Source organism: Lathyrus oleraceus, chromosome 5, assembly GCF_024323335.1.
Source record: "Lathyrus oleraceus cultivar Zhongwan6 chromosome 5, CAAS_Psat_ZW6_1.0, whole genome shotgun sequence".
In the NCBI taxonomy this organism is placed as follows: Eukaryota; Viridiplantae; Streptophyta; class Magnoliopsida; order Fabales; family Fabaceae; genus Lathyrus; species Lathyrus oleraceus.
In genome coordinates this window covers 149,504,189-149,525,518 of record NC_066583.1, presented here as the reverse complement: position 1 = coordinate 149,525,518, position 21,330 = coordinate 149,504,189, and the positions used below count along the sequence as shown (strand labels likewise).

Below are 21,330 nucleotides of genomic sequence, written 5' to 3'. Positions count from 1 at the left end.
TTTATCCCCTATAAATTTTTTTTGACCCCCCTTGAAATGTTAAAATTATGTGTCTTTTGCCCCATAAGCGCAAAAGTTATCCCCCTGTATTTTTTTTAGTTTATCCCCCAGATTCAGTGTTCAATTTATACGCTTAGGGGGAGGGGACAAAAAAATATTTTACAGGGGATCCAAAAAAAATATATTAAATGGGGATAAAGCGAAACTCGCCTACATTGCAGAGGAGGCCGTATATTTAACCCTTGATTTTATTCAAACTATTTTATTTAAATGTTGAGTCGAGGATTATGGTGTTACATCCTTCACAATGGGAGTATACTGTGGAGTCGTAGGGTAGTCAGACTACCAAAGATCATGCACAAAACTAACTACAAGTCAAAGGGAAACTATGTCTACTGTAAGTCAAATGTTCATAAAATCTTCAAGAAATGTCGATGTGGACAACGTTGAAAATTGTGGTTTTCGTGCTATTGCTGCTCTACTTGGATAGGACAAAGAGTCATGGTCTTTGGTCTGGACGCACTTAAAGACTCAAGTACGTCAACATCCTAAACTGTATTCCAAATTGTTCTATGACACAATAGATAAGGTTATGCGTGTGTTGTGAGTATTTATCTTAGGCGTGCAGGGTGTGGATAAATGGATCATAATTCATAATATGAGTCACCCCATTGCTTATAGATACGCAGTCGTATTTGTCTCCTTGTCCATTGCTCAAAGCATCAGTTTTTTCCTCTTGTAGTTGCTTCTATGCATTTGCAGGACACATAGACACTAGGAAGACGAAGTTAGAAAATTATTGTAGTTTGTTTTGTATTTATATATGTAGTACATTTTGAAGTTTTCTCTATATATTTTATCGGATAATTTTTCTTCTGATTATTTTCTTAACAAATTAATGCAAAAAAATTTAAAAGAAAATTAACACCCCAGTTATACCAAAATTTTCATTATTTATGGAAAAAAATTATGCATGTTACTACAATATGATAGATACAGAAAATTATGAAACTTTTAATATTTTCGCATAATAGAAACAAAACTATCGATATTAATAATGAAATTTTCAGTATTTTTTATTTAATTAAATTTTTATTTATATATTTTCAAAATTTTCGATACGTATTCACGTATTATAAAAAATAGATTAATTATTATGCATTGTCAGTATAAAAAAATTTACATTGTCAATATATCACAATCATCCGTATATATTACTTTTTAAATGTTTAAAATAAAAATAAATTTTTTTAAATAAATTAGTGATTGTTATTAACTGATCGTGTAAAAATTTTTTACTCGGTCAATGTATATCAATTAAATTTTATAAAAAACTAATAATTTTTAAGAAAAGATATATCCTTAAAACCTCGATAAAAAATAATTTTTTTATAATCCATGTCGGTAAAGTAGTTATTTATAAAGAAAAACGCCAGCAAGTAAAGTTTAAAAACGCGCAATATCTTTTTCTTCCTACATTTCAATGGAAAAAAATATGAAGAAACTGAGGAACTTAGATTAACTAAGCACAGAAAAAGGAAGAATGAACAAGTGAAAAAAGGAAGCATCATGGCCTAATCAACAGAAAAAGGAAGAATGAACAAGTGAAAAAAGGAAGCATCATGGCCTAATCAACCGAAGAAGAACAAAGAGGCCAAAAAAAAACTGTAAAAGGGAATAAAAGTAAGCGAAAAATAAGGTGAAGAAGTGAAATTGAATAAAATCACTCCCTCCCTCCTTGTGTGTATCGTCTCACCGGCGATCCACCGTACAAGGAGGAAACAACCGTTCACCAGATCTCACTATGAACGATTTCAATGGTTTATTAGGTACTGATTTTAAGTTGAAACAACAATCGGCGGCAATGTCATCCAAAGGATCTTTACATTTCACCAAAACTTCTTCCCTCAACTTCGATTCAACTTCCCGATCCTCTCGCTCTCACAATCAAGATTCTGCTCTCTTCTCCGATCTCTTCAATGACAATTCCATCTCCGGCAGCTCCAGCTCCGGTTTCGCTTCCCATTCCATCAACTCACCTGTCTACGATAAACCTGTTTACGATGATGACAGTGTCTCACGCCACGACGGAAGGACCACCGCGTTTGACGATCTTCTCGGTGGATTCGGTCATTCGAAGAAAGCCGTGAAGAATGAGAAAGGCGTGGATGATTTTGATGATCTGATCTCTGGATTTGGGAACAGTAAGCCCTCCTCCCGTCAAAGGTGTGGCGACTGTGCGTATCTTCTTATCATACCTTGTTTTTTATTTAACTCTACACACGATGAAGTGCAATGCGGTTTCGAGGATAGTTTATTTGTTTTCGTTGTTTTGCTTGCAATTGAAGTAACAGTAGCAAACGGGCTAGTGAATGTTGTGTAGTCAAACTGTTTGATTGGAACTATGGGAATGAGTGCGAAATGGAGAAGCTAAGCACATGATTATATAACTGAATGTTCCAATGAAGAGTTTAAAAGCTTTTGGTGACATATTGGTTAGTGATAGGCTATATTGGCGAATCAACGCATTATAAAATAATAATAGCCCGATAATTGTGTTTAAAACTTGTATGGTAGAGACATATCATTGGTTATAGTCTTCCTGAAATTTTGGGACCATGCACTCACTGTCTATCTGCGGGTTATCCTTGTAGTTAAACAAAGAATCACAGGCCAGCAATGTCATCAGTAGGTTATCGTCTGAAAGTTTTTTTTAACCTTCTGAAATTCATCTGTGTTTGGATCTCAAAAGTAACTATAATGTATTTGCCGAGCATTAAGAATTGGTTTGGAGGGAAAGAGGACGCTTCTTTGCTTATTATGCATTTGTTTATTTTTGTGAAAATTGTATGTTTGGCTATGAAGATTGCGTGTTATTTAGTAGATCTTTCAAGAATATGAGATATCTTATGCATTTTAAAATTACGATATGTGGTTATTTGTATCATATCAGCTTTTATGGTAATCTATGCAGTTTATATCTAAGGAGGCATACATCATTTGAAAGATAACTGGTAGTTATGCTTGCTGATTTTATTCATTAAAGTAGACAACTACAATAAGTCTTGGAGGAGTTTGGTAGGGGTAGAGAGGCACCAATGAGCTGTGTTTTTTCGGTGATTCAATTTTTGCACTGACATTTTTGAATTGGTTCATCATTGTTGGACACCCTGGGGCCAAACAGGAGCATTTTTAATACAAAATATCCTGAGTGATTCCAATCACAATACCTTATACCTGAAATGATTATAACTTCCAGATTTTGACAATACCTTATACCTGAAATGATTATGCTCAAGGTTTTGTTTATTGCTCAAGATTTCTTATTTCAGTAGAAGCAACTTTTGGGATGTCCTTAATACTTTTTATTTGCTGTGCATTCTTTATTTGAGAAATGGATTCTGTATTTCATCTGGTAGCTTATAAAACAGATCTATGGAGAAAGAAAGTTATTGTTGTTCTGCAATGATTTGTCTATTAGGAGACATGAATTGAAAGTCTTTTGGCTTTGTTGTTCCTAAACATCGCATTTCATAAAACAAACATGAAGAGAATGAGAATAGAGAATAATTGAAAAGGGATTATCCAATCCTTTATTTTTCATCTATTAGTTGATCTGTTGATGTATTGTAATATCTTTTTTTACATATCATTTTGTAACAGGCCGACTCCTGATACTGGTTCATCATCAGAATCTACTTTCAGTGCATCTAAAACAACCTCCAATACAAGAGAAGATACTTTCAAAATATTTGAATCAGCTTCTGCTCCAACTGGTTCATCCTCAGGCCACTTTACGGATCCATTAGAAGAAATTAGTAAATTTACTAGTTCTAGAAGCACAAAAACTGATAGCTCATCAAATTCTAATGGTGGAGTATATGATAATACTGATCCCTTTGATGGACTTGGAAATTCAGTACCAGCATTTTCATCAGAGAGGACCTACAGGAATGGTACCAGTTCCCCGATGGCGAGGTCAAACACAAGTTCAAGTTGGACCAGAGAAAAAGAATCATTTGAAAAATTGTCTGTCAGGAGTCCTGATAGACGGACACATAACAAGATTCCTGTTGAACATGATCAGGAGTTTCATCAAACTCCATACATGCCTACATATTCATCTGATTCTAATAAACCAGTAGTTGGCCCAAGGTCTACTTCCCCTTTTTATGCTAATGATGGTTTTAGACAGGTCGATTCTCGGGTAGACATGTCTCCAAAATATGAAGAAAAGTTGGTCTCAGAAGATGATATATGGCTAACGGTATCAGAGATTCCTCTTTCCACACAACCAACTGCTGCTCCACCACCTTTAAGACCGCCTCCTCCTCGACCAGTTCATATCCCTAAGTCAGAAACCGGTACACCAGCTTTTGCCAATGTCAGGAAAGACAACGAATTTTCTTCTTTCCCAATTTCCACTCGATTTTCTCAGGATCCTAAATATGCTCCTGCTACAGCCAAGTTATCTTCTGCATCGCAGTTTGATGAAGTTAAAGATTTTGCCATGGGCAGGAGTCACGGTGATGATGATGAACATGAAAAATTAGGGATGAACTCAGCTGCTACAGCTATGAAGGAGGCTATGGAGAGAGCTGAATCTAAATTTAGACATGCAAAGGAAGTTAGGGGAAGAGAGAATACAAAACCTGCTCGAAGCAAAGAATCCATACATTCGGAGAAAGGTGACAGAGCTGTGCCAGAGGGGAGAGGCAGGTTAGACCATGTGCAGAAGCAAAAGGAGATGGAGGAAATGAATCAAAGAAGAATTGAGAGGGAAATGGAGGAGAAAGAAAGAGAACAACGGCGACTTGAGAGAGAAAGAGAAAAAGAAAGACACGCTGTGGAAAGAGCTACTAGAGAAGCACGTGAAAGAGCAGCTGTTGAAGCTCGTCATAGAGCTGAGAAGGCTGCTGTTGAGAAAGCTAATGCAGAAGCTAGAGTGCGTGCTGAAAGGGCCGCAGTTCAGAGAGTACAAGCTGAAGCCCGTGAAAGGGCTGCTGCTGAAGCAAAGGAAAGGGCAGAAAAGGTTGCTGCAGGGGCAAAGGGGAGAGAAGCACGAGAAAGAGCTGCAGCTGGAAGGACTGAAGCTGAAACGCGAGTTAAAGTAGAACGTGCTGCTGTAGAAAGGGCGGCCGCAGAGGCCCGAGAAAGAGCTGCAGCTGCTGCAAGAATGTACCAGCAAAAAAAGGAAAACGATCTTGAATCGTTCTTCAGCATGAGCGGACGGGCCAACAGTGCTCCAAGACCTCCTAGATCTAGCTCTTCTGTGAGTACCAAGTCTTGTTAAACATTATTTATACTTAAGTAGCTAGTTCTTGGCTTTGATGCTTGGTCTCTTCCCCCGTCATTTATATGCTGAATGCAGGAACATATATTTAGCCAGTTGTTATTTTATTCCTTCCATTTTTATTTTAAACGAATCTTAAATAAAAAGGGAATGTATAAAATTCACATGTTCTAAAATTATTTCATCTTTTAAATGAAAAATGGTCGGCTGGCATGCCCCATAGAGTCATACTTTTTGCATTCTTAAATATTTTTTGGATCTCTTTACTTTCAGGATTCAAATTTTGATGCCCAGTTTCAGCCAGATGTAAGTCGAAAATCTACAAGCACGTCGTCAAACATAAAGAAGGCATCGACATCAAATAATATTGTCCATGATCTTTCCTCAATTTTCGACGGTAGGATTGTGTGGCAATATATTGTTATTGATGTGAAAGTTGTTTGAATTTTCTTGTCTCAATGCTTACTGGGCTCTTTCTATCGCTTTTCTTTTATGGTTTGAAGCTTCTTCATCAGCTGGAGGATTTCAGGAAGTTGAAGGGGAAAGTGAAGAAAGACGAAAAGCCAGGTTGGAACGCCTTCAAAGGGCTCAGGAGCGCGCGGTATGTTTTTCTGAATTTTGTACATTAGTTTGTCTTCTTAATTGTTGTTAATTGTACACGAAGGCAAACAATTTACAATTTTTGAACTAAATTGACATTGAGTTCACATGGAAGTGTTAGGGTAAAAAAATAAAGGGGAGTTAGAAAAGGATAGAGAAAATAAAGGGGAGTTTGAAAAGGATAGTGAAAATAGTTATGTACATTTGATATTGTGAAAGTGAAAGGAGAAACCTTGGAGAAGGGACTTCTCTCCGAATCTATCCATTCAATAACTCAGAAAAAATGTTCTTTCTTCTTATTTCTTTCTTTCAATTTTCCAGCTCTTTTCTGTAAGATGCTAACCGGAAGTGTGTGCATTATTTAGTAATCTTTTCAAATTGTTTGTCTATCTTACTTGTAACCATTGTCATTTTATACTAGACAATAGCATTGGCTGAGAAGAATCAACGGGACCTACAGACTCAAAGAGAGCAGGCTGAGAGACATGTAAGTAGTATATTTTGCTGCTTTCCTTTTTATTTGTGACTGTGTGGTTTCTGGTCATACACCTGCTCTGTGCCCATTGTGTGTACAAAATGTATAGATAGAGATATGGATGACGAAGTGGGCCTTAACTATGGACCTAGGGTCTATACTAGAAGAAGGGGTCAAGGAGTAAAAGAATAGAGACAATAATTATAGGAGTTTGTTACTATAATTATGGGAGTTGATTATAATAATTATAGGAGTTTGTTACGATAAAATAGGGAAGAGAATAATCAACTAAGTTTGTGTCTATAAAATAGGAAAGGAAGGGAGGGAAGTAGGGATCTAATTATTCTATTAGGGTTAAGGATCACCATCTTGGTGAGGGAAGCACTGTGTGCTTAGGGGCGAATAGATATTCTCTATCAGTTTGTTATTTTCTTCATTGCTATTTCTATGTAATTGTTCATCCGCAATAATTCAATTACAACATTTTTTCACTATTCTATTCATAAATTCATTGTCACTCACATATTCATATAAGAATCCATCAATTGGTCCGACCTACCGGATCGAAAAACCCTACCAACAGAGATTGTAGATGCCAAGGCAACCTAAGATGGGAGACCGGGTTGAAGCTTTGGAGAAATAGATGGAGAATGTAACAACGACTCTGCAGGGGCTGCCTCTGCAGATGCAACAACAGAGTGTGCTATTAACTTAATTAAGCAAACAGACTGGTAAGAGAATACTGGAAGCAGAGCCATCTGTGGGTGATTTGTCAAAGAGCGAATCACGTCTTGCTGGTAAGAAGGTGAAACTTCCTTTGTTCGAAGGGGGTGATCCGGTGGCGTGGATCACACGAGCTGAAATTTACTTCGATGTTCAGAATACATCGGATGCGAGGCGGGTGAAATTGGCTCGACTGAGCATGGAGGGTGCAACAATCCATTGGTTCAACTTACTCATGGAAACAGAGGACGATCTGTCCTGGGAGAAATTGAAGAAATCGTTGATCGCGCGTTACGGTGGTCGTCGATTAGAAAATCCATTTGAGGAGTTATCCACCTTGCGTCAAACTGGCAACGTGGAAGAATATGTTGAGGCGTTTGAGTTACTGTCATCACAAGTGGGGAGATTGCCGGAGGAGCAATATTTAGGTTATTTCATGAGTGGATTGAAACCTCAAATTAGAAGGCGTGTTCGCACTCTGAATCCTGTGACACGGATGCAGATAATGCGAATTGCTAAAGATGTAGAGAATGAATTGAATGAGGAAGACGAAAACGGAGAAAGAAGTTACAGGAAGAAGCAAGGAGAACTTCCTAAAGAACTGGAGGTTGTTGGTACTGATGACATCTATCCTAACAAGGTGTTGGGTACAAGGCTGACAGTACAGGCAGGTGTGACTGTTCCACAGAGTCTCATTCAATGGAAGAATAAGTCTTTGGATGATGTGACTTGGGAAGATGATGCTTATCTGAGGGGACAATTTCCTGAATTTAGCCTTGAGGACAAGGCTGATTTTAAGGAGGGAGGTGTTGATAGAGATATGGATGACGAGGTGGGCCTTAACTATGGACCTAGGGTCTATACTAGAAGAAGGGGTCAAGGAGTAAAAGAATAGAGGCAATAATTATAGGAGTTTGTTACTATAATTATGGGAGTTGATTATAATAATTATAGGAGTTTGTTACGATAAAATAGGGAAGAGAATAATCAACTAAGTTTGTGTCTATAAAATAGGAAAGGAAGGGAGGGAAGTAGGGATCTAATTATTCTATTAGGGTTAAGGATCACCATCTTGGTGAGGGAAGCACTGTGTGCTTAGGGGCGGATAGATATTCTCTATCAGTTTGTTATTTTCTTCATTACTATTTCTATGTAATTGTTCATCCGCAATAATTCAATTACAGCATTCTTTCACTATTCTATTCATAAATTCATTGTCACTCACATATTCATATAACAACCCATCACTATCTCTTTCATTCGTTTTCCCATGACATGCACATACGTTAGGTAATTGTCCAACTTCCTGATTTCCTATTGAATTGTGTTTTGCGTCTCTTATTTATAAGTTGCATTAGCATTAACCCCGAGCTTGTAGACCTTAGGTTTTTTCTTAAAAAGGAGCATATTATTCCCTCTGTTGCTATTATATGTTTAATAAAGGGATATCTTTATGTTGGATAGATGTGATTAGTTGAATGTTACTTCTAAGCTCTCTGTTAATTTGCACGGTTTTTAATGTCAAGTGTTTCATTTCTACTATCTAATTTGATCTACTCATTGATTTCAGAGGTTTGCGGAAACACTGGATTTTGAAGTTAGACGCTGGGCTGTGGGAAAAGAGGGGAACTTGCGTGCTTTACTCTCCACCCTACAATATGTATGTACCAAGTACTTGATATAAATTATAATGCCCAGGGTTTGTTTCCTTGTGCTGTCTCTTATTATATTTTCTATGAAAAAATTGCCCAGGCCAAATTTTAATATAAGGCATGCTGGAATTTTTAATATTCTCTGGTTTACCTCATTTAATCACCTCTTTAACCCATCTCCTTCATGAATAATGATCAGGTCTTATGGCCTGAATGTGGTTGGCAAGCAGTTTCTTTGACTGATCTTATTACAGCCGCTACTGTTAAAAAGGCTTATCGGAAAGCTACACTGTGCATTCATCCTGATAAAGTGCAGCAGAAGGGTGCCACTCTTCAACAGAAGTATATTGCAGAGAAGGTTTTTGATCTACTAAAGGTATGTGAGCCCTTTTTATATATTGCTTTCTACATGACAATAGTGTTGGAACAAAATCTTGCGTGAATAAGATCAATCTTCACTCGATTGATTCAATAACCTTCAAATACACTCTTAATACATACACAAGGTTTAAATGTTCAAGATTGTTCCTCACACTTTGAATTGAAAAGAAGAAATAAAGATTGAAAAGAATAAGGTTGGAATTGAAAGTTTTGGAGGAAGAAGGGGAGAGTATATATTGATTATTGTGACAAAGTCAAATAGTCTCATATATATTGAGACTGCATACAAGCCGATCAATCCCAATTTTTATCTAACCAACTTCCAAAACTTAACTCTATGCATAACAGAATTTTAAACCACTAACTAACATGTTGCTTGCTCACTAAGTAACATGAGTGGACACTATGCATTACATTTTCAACACACCACCTAATTCATGTGTCTAGACTCTCCACATTCATCTTGCTTCTCAACCTTTTGAACAATCCACTTACACAACTTTGGTCATGATATCAGCTATCTGATTCTCACTTCAGCAGTGCTCCAAATATAGCTTCCCACTTGTTATTTGTTCTCTAAGATAGTGAAATCTCATTTCAACGTGTTTGCTCCTTCCACGTGCTATCGGGTTCTTAGTCAAGTTGAAAGCATACATGTTATCAATTCTCATAGTCATTGCTCCATGATTCTTGTCTTCAATCTCATCAGTTAAGTTTACCATCCATGCTGCTTGTCTGGCACAAAGAGAAACAATTATGTATTCTGCTTCACATGATGATAATGCTACAACTGGTTCTTTTCTTGAGCTTCAAGCAACTGGTGCACCATCTAACATGAACACATAACCAACTGTAGATTTTCTATCCTCGGCATCACCACACCAACTTGAATAAGTATATCCCACAAGTATGCATTCCCTTCCTTCATCTGTGGCAGGACATAATATTTTCCATAATCTAGTGTTCTTTTGAGATATCTTAGTATCCTCTTGGTGGCTGCTAGATGTGACAACTTTGGCCTCTGCATGAATCTACTCACCATGCCTACATTGTATGCTAGATCAGGTCTTATGTGACAAAGGTATCTCAATGATCCAATAAGTTTTCTATAATGTGTTGCATAACATCATCTTCATTTGGATCCTTTGTCAATTGCAGTCTTGGTTCAGTTGGTGTTGAAGCAACATTGCAATTCTCCATCTAAAACTCTTGAGTATCTCAGTTGTATATCTCCTTTGGTGCATCATCAAACCTCAACAACTCTTGTAGAGTTCAATTCCAATAAAGTATGAAATGTTGCCCAGATTAGACATCTCAAACTCCTTGCTTAAGTCACCTTTGAAATCTACAATCTCCTTTTTGCAACTGCCTGTTATTCACAGATCATCTACATAGAGACAAAGTATTAACAAGTTACATTTGCTTCTTCTAACATACAACACCATGCTCAGTTGTACACTTCACAAACTCCCTTTCTCTTAGAAAATCATGTATCTTCTTATTTCAAGCTCTTGAAGCTTGTTTGAGCCATACAATGCTTTATCCAGTTTGTACGCCTTGTCTTCTCGGCCTTCCTTTTCAAAACCAATTGGTTGTGACACATAAACCTCTTCATTTAAAGGGCATTCCAAATGCACATTTCACATCCGTTTGACAGATTGACCAGTTGTTCATATTTGCTAAACCAACAACCAACTTAATTGTTTCAATCCTGGAAATTGGTGCAAAGATTTCATCAAAGTCAGTTCCTTCTCTTTGAAGAAATCCTTTGGCCACACGTATTGCTTTGTGTCTGATCACTTCTCCTTTGGATTCAGCTTCACTTTGTACATCCACTTCACATCAATTGTCTTTTTTCCTTGTGGCAATTCAACTAGTGACCAAGTTTTGTAAACCTCTATGGATTTCAGCTTCTCCATCATGACATTCATCCACTTTGAGTCCTTCAATGCTTCAGTTAGATTACAGGCTCAGTGTCTGCATAGTAAATATGATGTACCAGCTCACCGTCATTATTGACCATATCATCTTATATGATGTCACAGTCTTGCAACCTTGGTGGCATGTTTCTTGTCCTTTAAGGTATGTTTGTGCCTGTTTGAACCCTGCTGCCTTCTGATTGAATTTCCTTGTCAGCTTCACTATTTGGTTAATCACAGAAGATTCTCATTGAATCATTCTTGACATTATCATTCCAATCCCAGGACCATCTGGCTTGACTTATCATCAAGCTTTCTTCTCAATTGATCAGACACATATAGACCCAAACACCTTCAAGTGGCTTAGGCTTGACATCAGACCAACATTTTTCTAGTGTGATTCCTTCTAGCCTCTTGGTTGGACATCTATTCAAGATGTATGTTGTAGTGGACATAACCTCACCCCATAACTCATTTGATAGATGCTTGCCCTTCAACATACTCCTCACCATATTCATGATAGTCTTGTTCTTCCTTTCAACATTTCCATTTTGTTGAGGAGTATATGGTGGCACTACCTCATGAACTATCCCTTTTCGTTCACATAGTGCATCAAAATCATTTGACACATATTCTCATTCTCCACCACCATCAGACCTTAAAGTCTTGATCTTGTGACCAGTTTGCCTATCCACCATGGCATTGAATTTAATAAACACCTCAATCACATCACTCTTCTTCTTGATCAAGTATGTCCACAATTTTCTACTATAGTCTTCTATGAATGTAACAAAATACCTGTTAACTCCAATTGAGTTTACTTGGATAGATCCACACACATCTGAATATATGACTTCAAAAGTGGCTTTAGAGTTGCTTCTTGCATCTTTGCTGAAGTTTTTCTTATGTTGCTTGGCCTGAACATATTCCTCACATACTTCATTTGGAATTTGTATTTCTGGTAAACCTGAAACCATGTTCCTCTTCTTCAGGTGGCTGATGTCTTTGAAGTTGAGGTGACCAAGTCTGTAGTGCCATAACCATTCATCTCTGCTGGCTATAGTTGCTAGGCATCTGTGTTCCATCACATCAAGTTAAATCTTGAAGGTTCTATTATGAGACATAAGTGTCTTCAAGATCAATCTACCACTTGAGTCATGTACTCTCATCATCTTGTCTTCTATCATCACTTTATAGTTCTTCTCAATCAATTGGCCTATGCTGAACAAATTGCTTTTCATGCCTGGAATGTACAACACATATGAAATCACTAATTGTTTGCATCCCTTCTCATGATCAGAACATCACTAATGCCTTCGGTAATTAAAGTGTTGTCATTTGTAAACTTCACTTTGTTCTTCAAGGAAGAACTGATGTTGGCAAACCAGTCTTTCCTTCTTGTCATGTGCGATGAGCACCCTGAATTCAAGTACCATTGATCTTTATGCTTTTCTTCCTCCTTAGTTGTCACCATCAACAAGACATATTTTTCATCTTGTTTTGCAAGCCTTGCATCACTTTCTTGGTCGTTCTTCTTGCTTGCAGGACACTCATTTTCGTAGTGACCATACTTCTGGAAATTGTAACACTGGACATGAATTTTATCAGACTTTCTTCCACCTCCTCTTCCTTTGTCTACAACACCACCTATGTGTTTGCTTTGATTTGTGGATTGCCCTTGATTCAATGAGCCTCCTTCTTGTTGGTGACTTCTTCCATTTGAATTGTTGTAGCCTACTCTATCTTTGTTATCATTTCATCTTCCCTTACTTTTTCTATCTTTTGTTGATTGTGTCTGCAAAGCCACATCATTCTTTGTCTTGCTTGCATATCTTTCAATCATCCTTTGCTCATGAGATTCAAGTGTCCCTTGTAGCTCTTATTTTGTCATGCTTGACAGGTTCTTTGATTATTTTATGACTACTACAACATGATCGAATTTTGGAAGCAAAGATCTAAAGATCTTTGCAACTATCGACCTCGATGTCATCACTTCTCCACACATCTTGATAAGATTCACCAGTCTTGTTACCCTAGCGAAAAAATCAACTACACGTTCATTTTCTTTCATCTGAAGTAACTCATACATTCTTTTGTAAGTTTGTAACTCCACTTCTTTCACCTTCTCATCACCAACTTTTTCAAAATTGTCCGGATCAACACATTGGTGGATTATAAAGAGAGCTTTATAATCCTTCTTCAATTCTTTATGTGTAGTCTTTTATTCATCCTTGACATTATCATCAATTGGTGTCACTCCGTTCTTCACAAGATCCTACACATCTTGATAGCAGAAGACAACCTTCATCTGCTTACACCAATTGTCATAGTTCTTGTCATTCAAAATGGGAAGATTTGTTGGAAAATGCCCACTCGAATGAGAAAATATTGCTCGATATTTCATAAGAATCGCAGCCAATGCTCTAGATACTAGATGTTGGAACAAAATCTTGCTTGAACAAGATCAATCTTCACTCAATTGATTCAACAACCTTCAACTACACTCTTCACTTGAGTATTGCATACACACAAGGTTTCAATGTTCAAGATTGTTTCTCACACTTTGAATTGAAAAGAAGAAATACAAATTGAACAAAATAAAGTTGGAATTGAAAGTTTTGGAGGAAGAAGGAGAGAGTATATATGATTAATGTCACAAAGTCAAATAGTCACTCATATATATTGAGATTACTTACAAGCCAATCAATCCCAATTTTTAAGTAACCAACTTCCAAAACTTAACTCTATGCATAACAAAATTTTAAACCACTAACTAACATGTTGCTTGTTCACTAAGTAATGTGAGTGGACACTATGAATTACTTTATCAACAAATAGGACTCCATTTTTTGAAGTAGAATTCGAATCAGTGGTGTCAGATTTTTTTAAAATTGAATTAAAAAGGTTGACTGGCTTGCATGGGACACTATGAATTATTTTAATATGTTCAGAATACTACACTGCCTTCATTCTTGCCTTAAAGCTTGATAATTAATAACAGGAGGCATGGAATAAGTTCAACTCAGAGGAGCTTTTTTAATCTCTGAACAACTTTACAACTTCAAGGTATTTTGCACTTTGCACTATGCACAACCGATTCCATTTGGGGGGACAACAGCCCTATTTCAGCTACCTCCATCATTACCTAATTGTTTTGATGTTGCATCAATGGTGAAAAATTGATTTCCTTGTTTGGCGCAAGGATACCCAAAGGTTACACTTGGGTGGGGGTGTTGGATTTATACGGATGCTTAAGAATGTTGTATATTTTGTGGTAAAATATCTTTTTGCAGGCATTTGTCAATTTAATTCATTATTTATGTCAAGTGAAAAGCTCACAAGCGATCTTTTTATTTTTCCTTAATTGTATTATTTGTGGTATAGTTAAAGCTAAATGTATATTACCCCCTCTTGTGAATTGACATTACAATGTGGGAAGTTCTAGTGTAATTGAGCTTAAGTCCCATGCACCTTATTTGTACAAGCTTCTGAATTTGGTGATAGCATGTCCGGTTTCTAATTTAGATTCCCAAAATTATGGCTTAAACAACAGTAATTAGAGAAAAGCTTTTGTCGAAATCATAATTTTAAGTTTAATAAACAAAAAAACAAATGAACCTAAAATTGTTTGTCGTCACTACTAGATTTCATTGCACTATGCTCAGCTGCTAGTTTATCTGGTGTTAGGACTAAGTTTAGCTATGTCCAGCTAGTTTACCTATGAGTCTATGACTGTTAGTTCGGGAGAAGTATACATTCATTTAGTTACATGTAAGTTTGAAGATTCAAAGAAAAATACAGTATTGCATTGCATTACTCTAATATACAATACTGTACAATTATGCACAAACCACACCCACTGCCTACAGCTGCTTATTCTAAGAAAAATATAATATTGACACTGCATTCCTCTATATACAAACCACCACTACCACTGCATACAGCAGCTTTTCCAATCTGCAAGCCGAGGAGGCAGTAGATGTTGCTTGAGGTTCAATATTCTGAGTTGAATGGCTTGTAAGTCGTTAGGTTATTCACAATACTGGCGATTGAGCCAAGAGCAGCCAGAACTGATGCGATAAGGCATACAAGACTTACGATTTCCAACCAAATCCATTTAGAACTCCATTTTGGGATCTGCTTCTGCACAATATACATCTCCACTGGATAAAAAACTGTTAAAGGCCAAAACCCCACTGCTCCAAGAAATCCCAGAACATCATTGAAGAAAGGAATCAACATTGCAACAAAAGTAGTTACAATCACAAATATTGTCCTCCAAACTATTCTAAATAGATTTAGATTGTAACCACTAAAAATTTTGTATTCCACTTTTGTTTGGGGCCATCTTTTTGCTGCCCCTTTCTCTATGAAGGCAAAGACTGGTTGAACATATACTTGGTATGCTCCAACAAGGTGAATTACAACGGTGGCATTTGCTGCATCGATGACCCAAGATGGATTGTACGAAGTAAATCCAGTGAGCAAGTTCCCTGGTGCTTGTTCTCCAAATGCAGCATAGCCCATGCAACCACAAAGCATATAAAATGATGTAGTCACGGAAACACTTAAAACTGTCGCCGCCTTCATTGTTTTTACTTCAGATGGTGGATTTTTTATGGTGTCCTGTGTATATTACTCTTGTCACCAAATGATGCTGTTTTTTCTTAATGTTTAGATGACAATACAGAGAAAGGCATTTGTACATACCTGAATTTCAATGAGAATTTGAGAGTATGAATAAGCAAATGCTATGTTACCAATAGCTTGGAAAATTCCCATTACTTTTTTTGTTGTTGACACAATTTCAGCGCCACCTCCCGTGAGAGTACCCTTGACGGTACCGTTTGCTGTATAACAATCAGTTAAACAAAAGAACCTAAGTCATTGATTTTCTTTTATAGAAAACCATGCTTTTATTAAAGTATGAAGGTTTAACAAATAAGTTTCTATCTAGTCTTTGTAAAATTACAGTTTTTTTATTAAAATGATAGGAATGTGACCTGCAACTTGAGCAGTTACTAGAAAGACGCCGATTATGGAATATATGAAAGACATAACTGCTGCTATTACTGAGAGCCACCATGTTTCATGAAACTCTGGAATTTGAGAAACGAAAATTTCTAAAATTCCAAATCCGATCATGTATGGATTCGTTGAAATGCGACATGGATCTTTTCCTCCTGATTTATGGAGACACCTAGATCTTGTTATTTCCCTGTCACCCAAAAAACCAATTTTAAATTTAAAAAAATCCATCAACTATAATCAAGTTAGATTATCCTATCAATAAAACAAGTAAGACATAGTTCTGTTATTCCAGCTCAATTGTAACTGCAAGAACATTGCAGAGACGTGGATTGAAAACTGTTATATATGATATGATTTAACTCACATCATGCTAATGGGAGCTGCAATTGAGTATCCTATTGCACTGCCATACAGATATAAGTACTGAATTATTCCACAAACTTTGTACTGTAACCCGCCTGCAAAATACGTTTCAATTAATAATTTCGTTATGGAATGTAACCATAATTATTAATACAAGTAGTATGAATTGAATTTCAAATGTGTAATTCAGGATAGCGGAGCGGCCGACCTTAAAAACGGGATAGCGGATGACAACACAAGAATGTACTCAAATGAATAAGATAAGAAACCCAACATTCTTAAGATTATTCATTATAGCGGGATAGCGGATAACAGCCCAACATTCAAAAAATTATTCATTAGAAAAAAATAAACACTTCATAAAAAGAAAGAAAAAAAATTCAACATAACTGAAATAATGAGGGGTCACTCTTAGGGTGAACTCCTATTAATAATATGACTAAAGTTTGACCCTTTGACCCGTACACTCAACTATATGTATTATGTTCCAACCTATCCCTTTTTTTCTCCGGATTTTTATAGGAGCGAGACTAAATGGAACGGACATACCGTTTGCCACTCATAACAATAAGTAAGTGTCGAGAATCAAGACAAAGTTCTTGCTCATATTGTCGCAGCGCGAAAAATACCCGGGTGAAATGTCCGAAATAACAACAGAGTCGTCGTTGAAGTTTATTTATTTCAAAAGGAAAGGAAAAATGTTAATAGAATCTTTAAAGATCAAAAATATGTTCATCACAATCAAATCGGAGTTCAGGAATCGGTTATGTGAGGGAAAAATATTAGCACCCCAAGCATCTGTTATATTCAACAAGAATCATTTAATCCGTTTTGCAAATATGAATGTTAACTTTTGTTTATTTGTTTTGTTTTAGTTATTAAAAGTTTGAAAGAAAACAAAATGGACTAAAAATAAATTTTTTATTGGGGTGTTTGACAAGAGTGCGAGTCTTGCTCCTACGTATATTTAAGCGCAATGAGAGATTCAAAGGTACGTAGTTCTGACAAAAAAAGGAGAATTTTTTATTATTTTTATTATAGTGTTTGACGAGACATTGAATTTCCCTCCTACGTATCCTCTGGTGCAACGAGGAATTCAAAACTATATAGTCATGGATAACAAATGTTTGCGTATTGGTCGATTTTAGCTAATGATGTTTAGGTCGCATTCGAGCGGAAAAACATTGCTTGCTATCCAGTCATGTCATGGAAGTAGGGAATATTGTGAGTCCATCATGTTAGAATGGATAAAATAGGATATGGATTCTCACATATAGTGTTTTAATCGCATTCGAGCAGACAATGTTGCTTGCTACTCGCACATGGGAGAATTGAAGTGTTAGTTCATGCTTCGCGTCGAAATGGATAAAACATCATCCGTTTATAAAAAGGGAGGATAAGAATTCAAAAACTATCATGGATAAGATTCTTAAGAAGTCATTCAAATTTAAATCAAATGAAGATTTCGTATGTGTCTATATATGTTACCAAGAATGTTGCGCACTGCATCGACAAATGTATAGCTTCTCTTTCCAAAAATGGGATCGCCATAACGATAACATTCAGCCAGCATTGATGAAGTATGCAAAGTGACGAGGCTGAAAAGGATCATCGTGACAGGACCAGCAATCCAACCTAATTGTGCTACGGCCCATGCTAAAGATAGTACTCCTGATCCTATCACAGCTGTTATTATATGAGAGCTTGTTGTCCAAATGGTTCCTGTTTCATATATATAAAAAATTCATATTATATGAGAGCTTTCTGTATTCATCTTTAATAAATTTTCATATGTAATCCATTCTATGAAGACAAGAAATTGACACCAAAGTTGGCATAATAATGAATGAACTCATGAAATTGACACAAAAACTTATTCGAGTATCATGGAAAACAATGAGAAAAACAATGAACATTAAACCATACAACTAAATGAATTAATTTGTGCCTGTTCTTTTAGGACGGCCATCGTCGTCGAAGTATTTAGGATCAGGTTCTGAAGGGACACCATCTATGGAATGGCTCGGGTTGGTTTCGAAAGATTCTTCAAGCATAATTTATGGAGAAGATTATACAAGACAAAGTGTATTTAACACAATAATTGAAAGAATATTAATTGATAATCACGTTTTGTTTCTGTTCAAAAAAGATAATCTCGTTTTGCTCTTGCTAACAATTGGGTTACGTTCATAAGCCTCAGAACATACAACCTATAAAAAGCTTGGTTTGAATAAGAAAATGCACGACGTGAGTAACTCTAAATTGGCACAAATAAGGTGTGATGGTTGGGAATGGTTGGTATTTACTGCGGGGGCTACATTTCGAATTTTGGAAAAAAGTATATTTGTGGAGACAAAATAGTTAGAAGAGGAAAAAAATTGACCAAAATTACGCAATCTAATACAAAAAAAATCTAATACACTACGTTCTAATTAAAAATTACAAGAGAAAAAAAACACTAAGCAGCTTATCAGCAACCCAACATTTATTTCAGATTCATAACAAATTAAATTTTAAAATTAAAAATAACAAAATCACGTAGCAGCATACCAGCAATCCAACATTCATAAAATTATTCAATAGAAAAATATAAACGCCTCATAAAAAGAAAGAAAAAGAATTCAACATAACTGAAATAATCAGGGGTCATTCTTAGGGTGAACTCCTATTAATAATATGGCTAAGGTTTGACCCATACACTCAACGTTATGTTCTGTCTTATCTCATTTTTTTTCTGGATTTTTATAGGAGCGAGACTAAACGGAACGGACATGCCGTTTGTCACTCCTAATAATAAGTAAATGTCGAGAATCAAGACAAAGTTCCTGCTCATATTGTCGTGGCGCGAAAAATATCTGAACGTAACGAAATCTCCGAAATAACAACAGAGTCGCCATCGAAGTTTATTTATTTCAAAAGGAAAGGGTAAATGTTAATAAAACTTTTAAAGAATAAAAATATGATCATCGCAGCCAAATTCGAGTTCGGAATTCGGTTATGTGAGAGGAAAGTATTAGCATCCCACACATCCGTTATATTCAACGAGAATCATTTAGTCAGTTTTGCGAATATGAGTGTTAACTTTTGTTTATTTATTTTCTTTTAGTTATTAAAAGTTTAAAAGGAAAAAAGGATTAAATATAAGTTTTTTATTATGATGCTTGACAAGATTGCGGGTCTTGTTCCTACGTATTCTTAGGTGTAATGAGAGATTCAAAGATACGTAGTTCTCGTAAGAAAAAGAAATTTTTGGATTTTTTTTTATTATAGTGTTTGATGAGACATTGTATCTCCATCCTACGCTTCCTCTGGTGCGATGGGGAATTCAAAACTACATAGTTATGGGTAACAAATATTTGTGTGTTGGTCGATTTTAGCGAATGATGTTTATGTCACATTCGAGCGGAAAAACATTGCTTGCTACCCAGTCATGAAAGTAGGGAACATTGTGAGTCCATCACGTTAGAATGGATAAAGTAGGATATGGATCTCACATATCGTGTTTTAATCGCATTCGAGCGGACAACGTTGCTTGCTACTCGCACATTGGAGGATTGAAGTGTTAGTTCGTGCTTCGCGTAGAAATGGACAAAACATCATTCATTTATGAAAAGGTTTTCGGTCGCGATAAGGAGGAAAAAGTTGATTTGATTGGTTGAATTTGTTTTTGGGTGAATGACGAGTATTCAAACGGTAGACTAATTGCGATTTTCATCCAAATACTCAAGGACTAGGATGGATAATTACGTCCAACTAATCATTTTTAGACCAAGTTATTTATGAAATTTGCGAGGCGAGTTAAGTCACAACTTCTTAAAGGAAGACAAGTATTTGAACGGTAGGCTAATTACGGTCATCATCCAAATACTCAGGGACTATGATGGTTTATTGCGTCCAATTAATCCTTTTTCATCCTCTGCATAATGAACGGAAGTCGAGTATTCGAACGATGGACTAATTACGACCATCATTCAAATACTCGGGGACTAGGATGGATAATTATGTCTAACTAATCCTTTTTCATTCGGTTGTATTGTAAAAAGGCGTTCGAAGCATTCTTGATTAAACAAAAAAGAACTTGATGTCGATCAAATGTTTGATTTACATTGTATGAAATAATTTGAAAAGATTTTTGATTTGATAGTGAAGTGGTTGTGAAATTGATAAAGGGTTGGTGAAATGTTTTGAAAATTAACTTGATATTGATAAGTATTTTTTTTTGAAAAAAATAAGATTGAAACTTGATTAATTGGTTCAATTAACTAAAAAGAGGTATTAAGTTTTTTGCTAGATTTTATTATTTTTTAATTAATTAAATAAAATATTTACTAATATCTATTGACGAAAAATAGAAATAAAAATAAATATTCACAAATTAATATAAACATGAAAATGAAGGTGCAAGAATATAAAGGGTAGTATGATAGTAAAAAAATAATGGGTTTGAAGTCCAACAAAAGAAAAAACATTAAAAAAGATAATGGAAGTAAAATAAGGGAATTTCTTAATACATCATATATGTTTCTTAGCCACCACGCAAAAACACGTAATTGTACAAAAGATTCCGGAGATGCATCTCTGGACGCACCAAATTCTGATTAAACGTTAAAATATTCTGGAGATGCATCTCCGTAACAATTTAAAATGTATACCATGGATCACACTCAGAAGCCATTTTACAATTTAAAATATCCTGTAGATGCATCTCCGGAATATTTTACGGAGATACATCTCTGTAACTTATCAGAACATAATTATTTTATGCTATGTTTTGTTTATGTTTGCTCATATTAAGATTTAAACCATACAAGCGATATGCAAAAAATGACGTACATAAGTCCAGATGGTTCAAAAATGTCATATATAAATAAAAGACCAATAAATGCCACAAAA

The 21,330-nt window shown here is 35.9% G+C and overlaps 2 protein-coding genes across 2 annotated transcripts; one reads left to right on the top strand and one right to left on the bottom strand.

Annotated features, from left to right (window-relative positions):
- Window positions 1-1,443: 1,443 nt before the first annotated feature.
- LOC127079113 (auxilin-related protein 2) lies at window positions 1,444-14,527 on the top strand. Its single transcript, XM_051019533.1, has 8 exons — window positions 1,444-2,226; window positions 3,664-5,272; window positions 5,567-5,690; window positions 5,797-5,894; window positions 6,315-6,380; window positions 8,662-8,751; window positions 8,943-9,119; window positions 14,045-14,527. Exons 1-8 carry the CDS (start codon window positions 1,805-1,807, stop codon window positions 14,081-14,083), a joined length of 2,625 nt encoding a protein of 874 aa, XP_050875490.1. The 5' UTR covers window positions 1,444-1,804; the 3' UTR covers window positions 14,084-14,527.
- A 251-nt stretch (window positions 14,528-14,778) lies between these two features.
- LOC127079114 (amino acid permease 3) lies at window positions 14,779-18,113 on the bottom strand. The gene is made up of 5 exons (XM_051019534.1): window positions 17,926-18,113; window positions 16,439-16,532; window positions 16,047-16,261; window positions 15,754-15,893; window positions 14,779-15,669 (listed from the first exon to the last, which is right to left on the bottom strand). Exons 1-5 carry the CDS (start codon window positions 18,047-18,049, stop codon window positions 15,037-15,039), a joined length of 1,206 nt encoding a protein of 401 aa, XP_050875491.1. The 5' UTR covers window positions 18,050-18,113; the 3' UTR covers window positions 14,779-15,036.
- Between the last annotated feature and the right edge of the window lie 3,217 nt (window positions 18,114-21,330).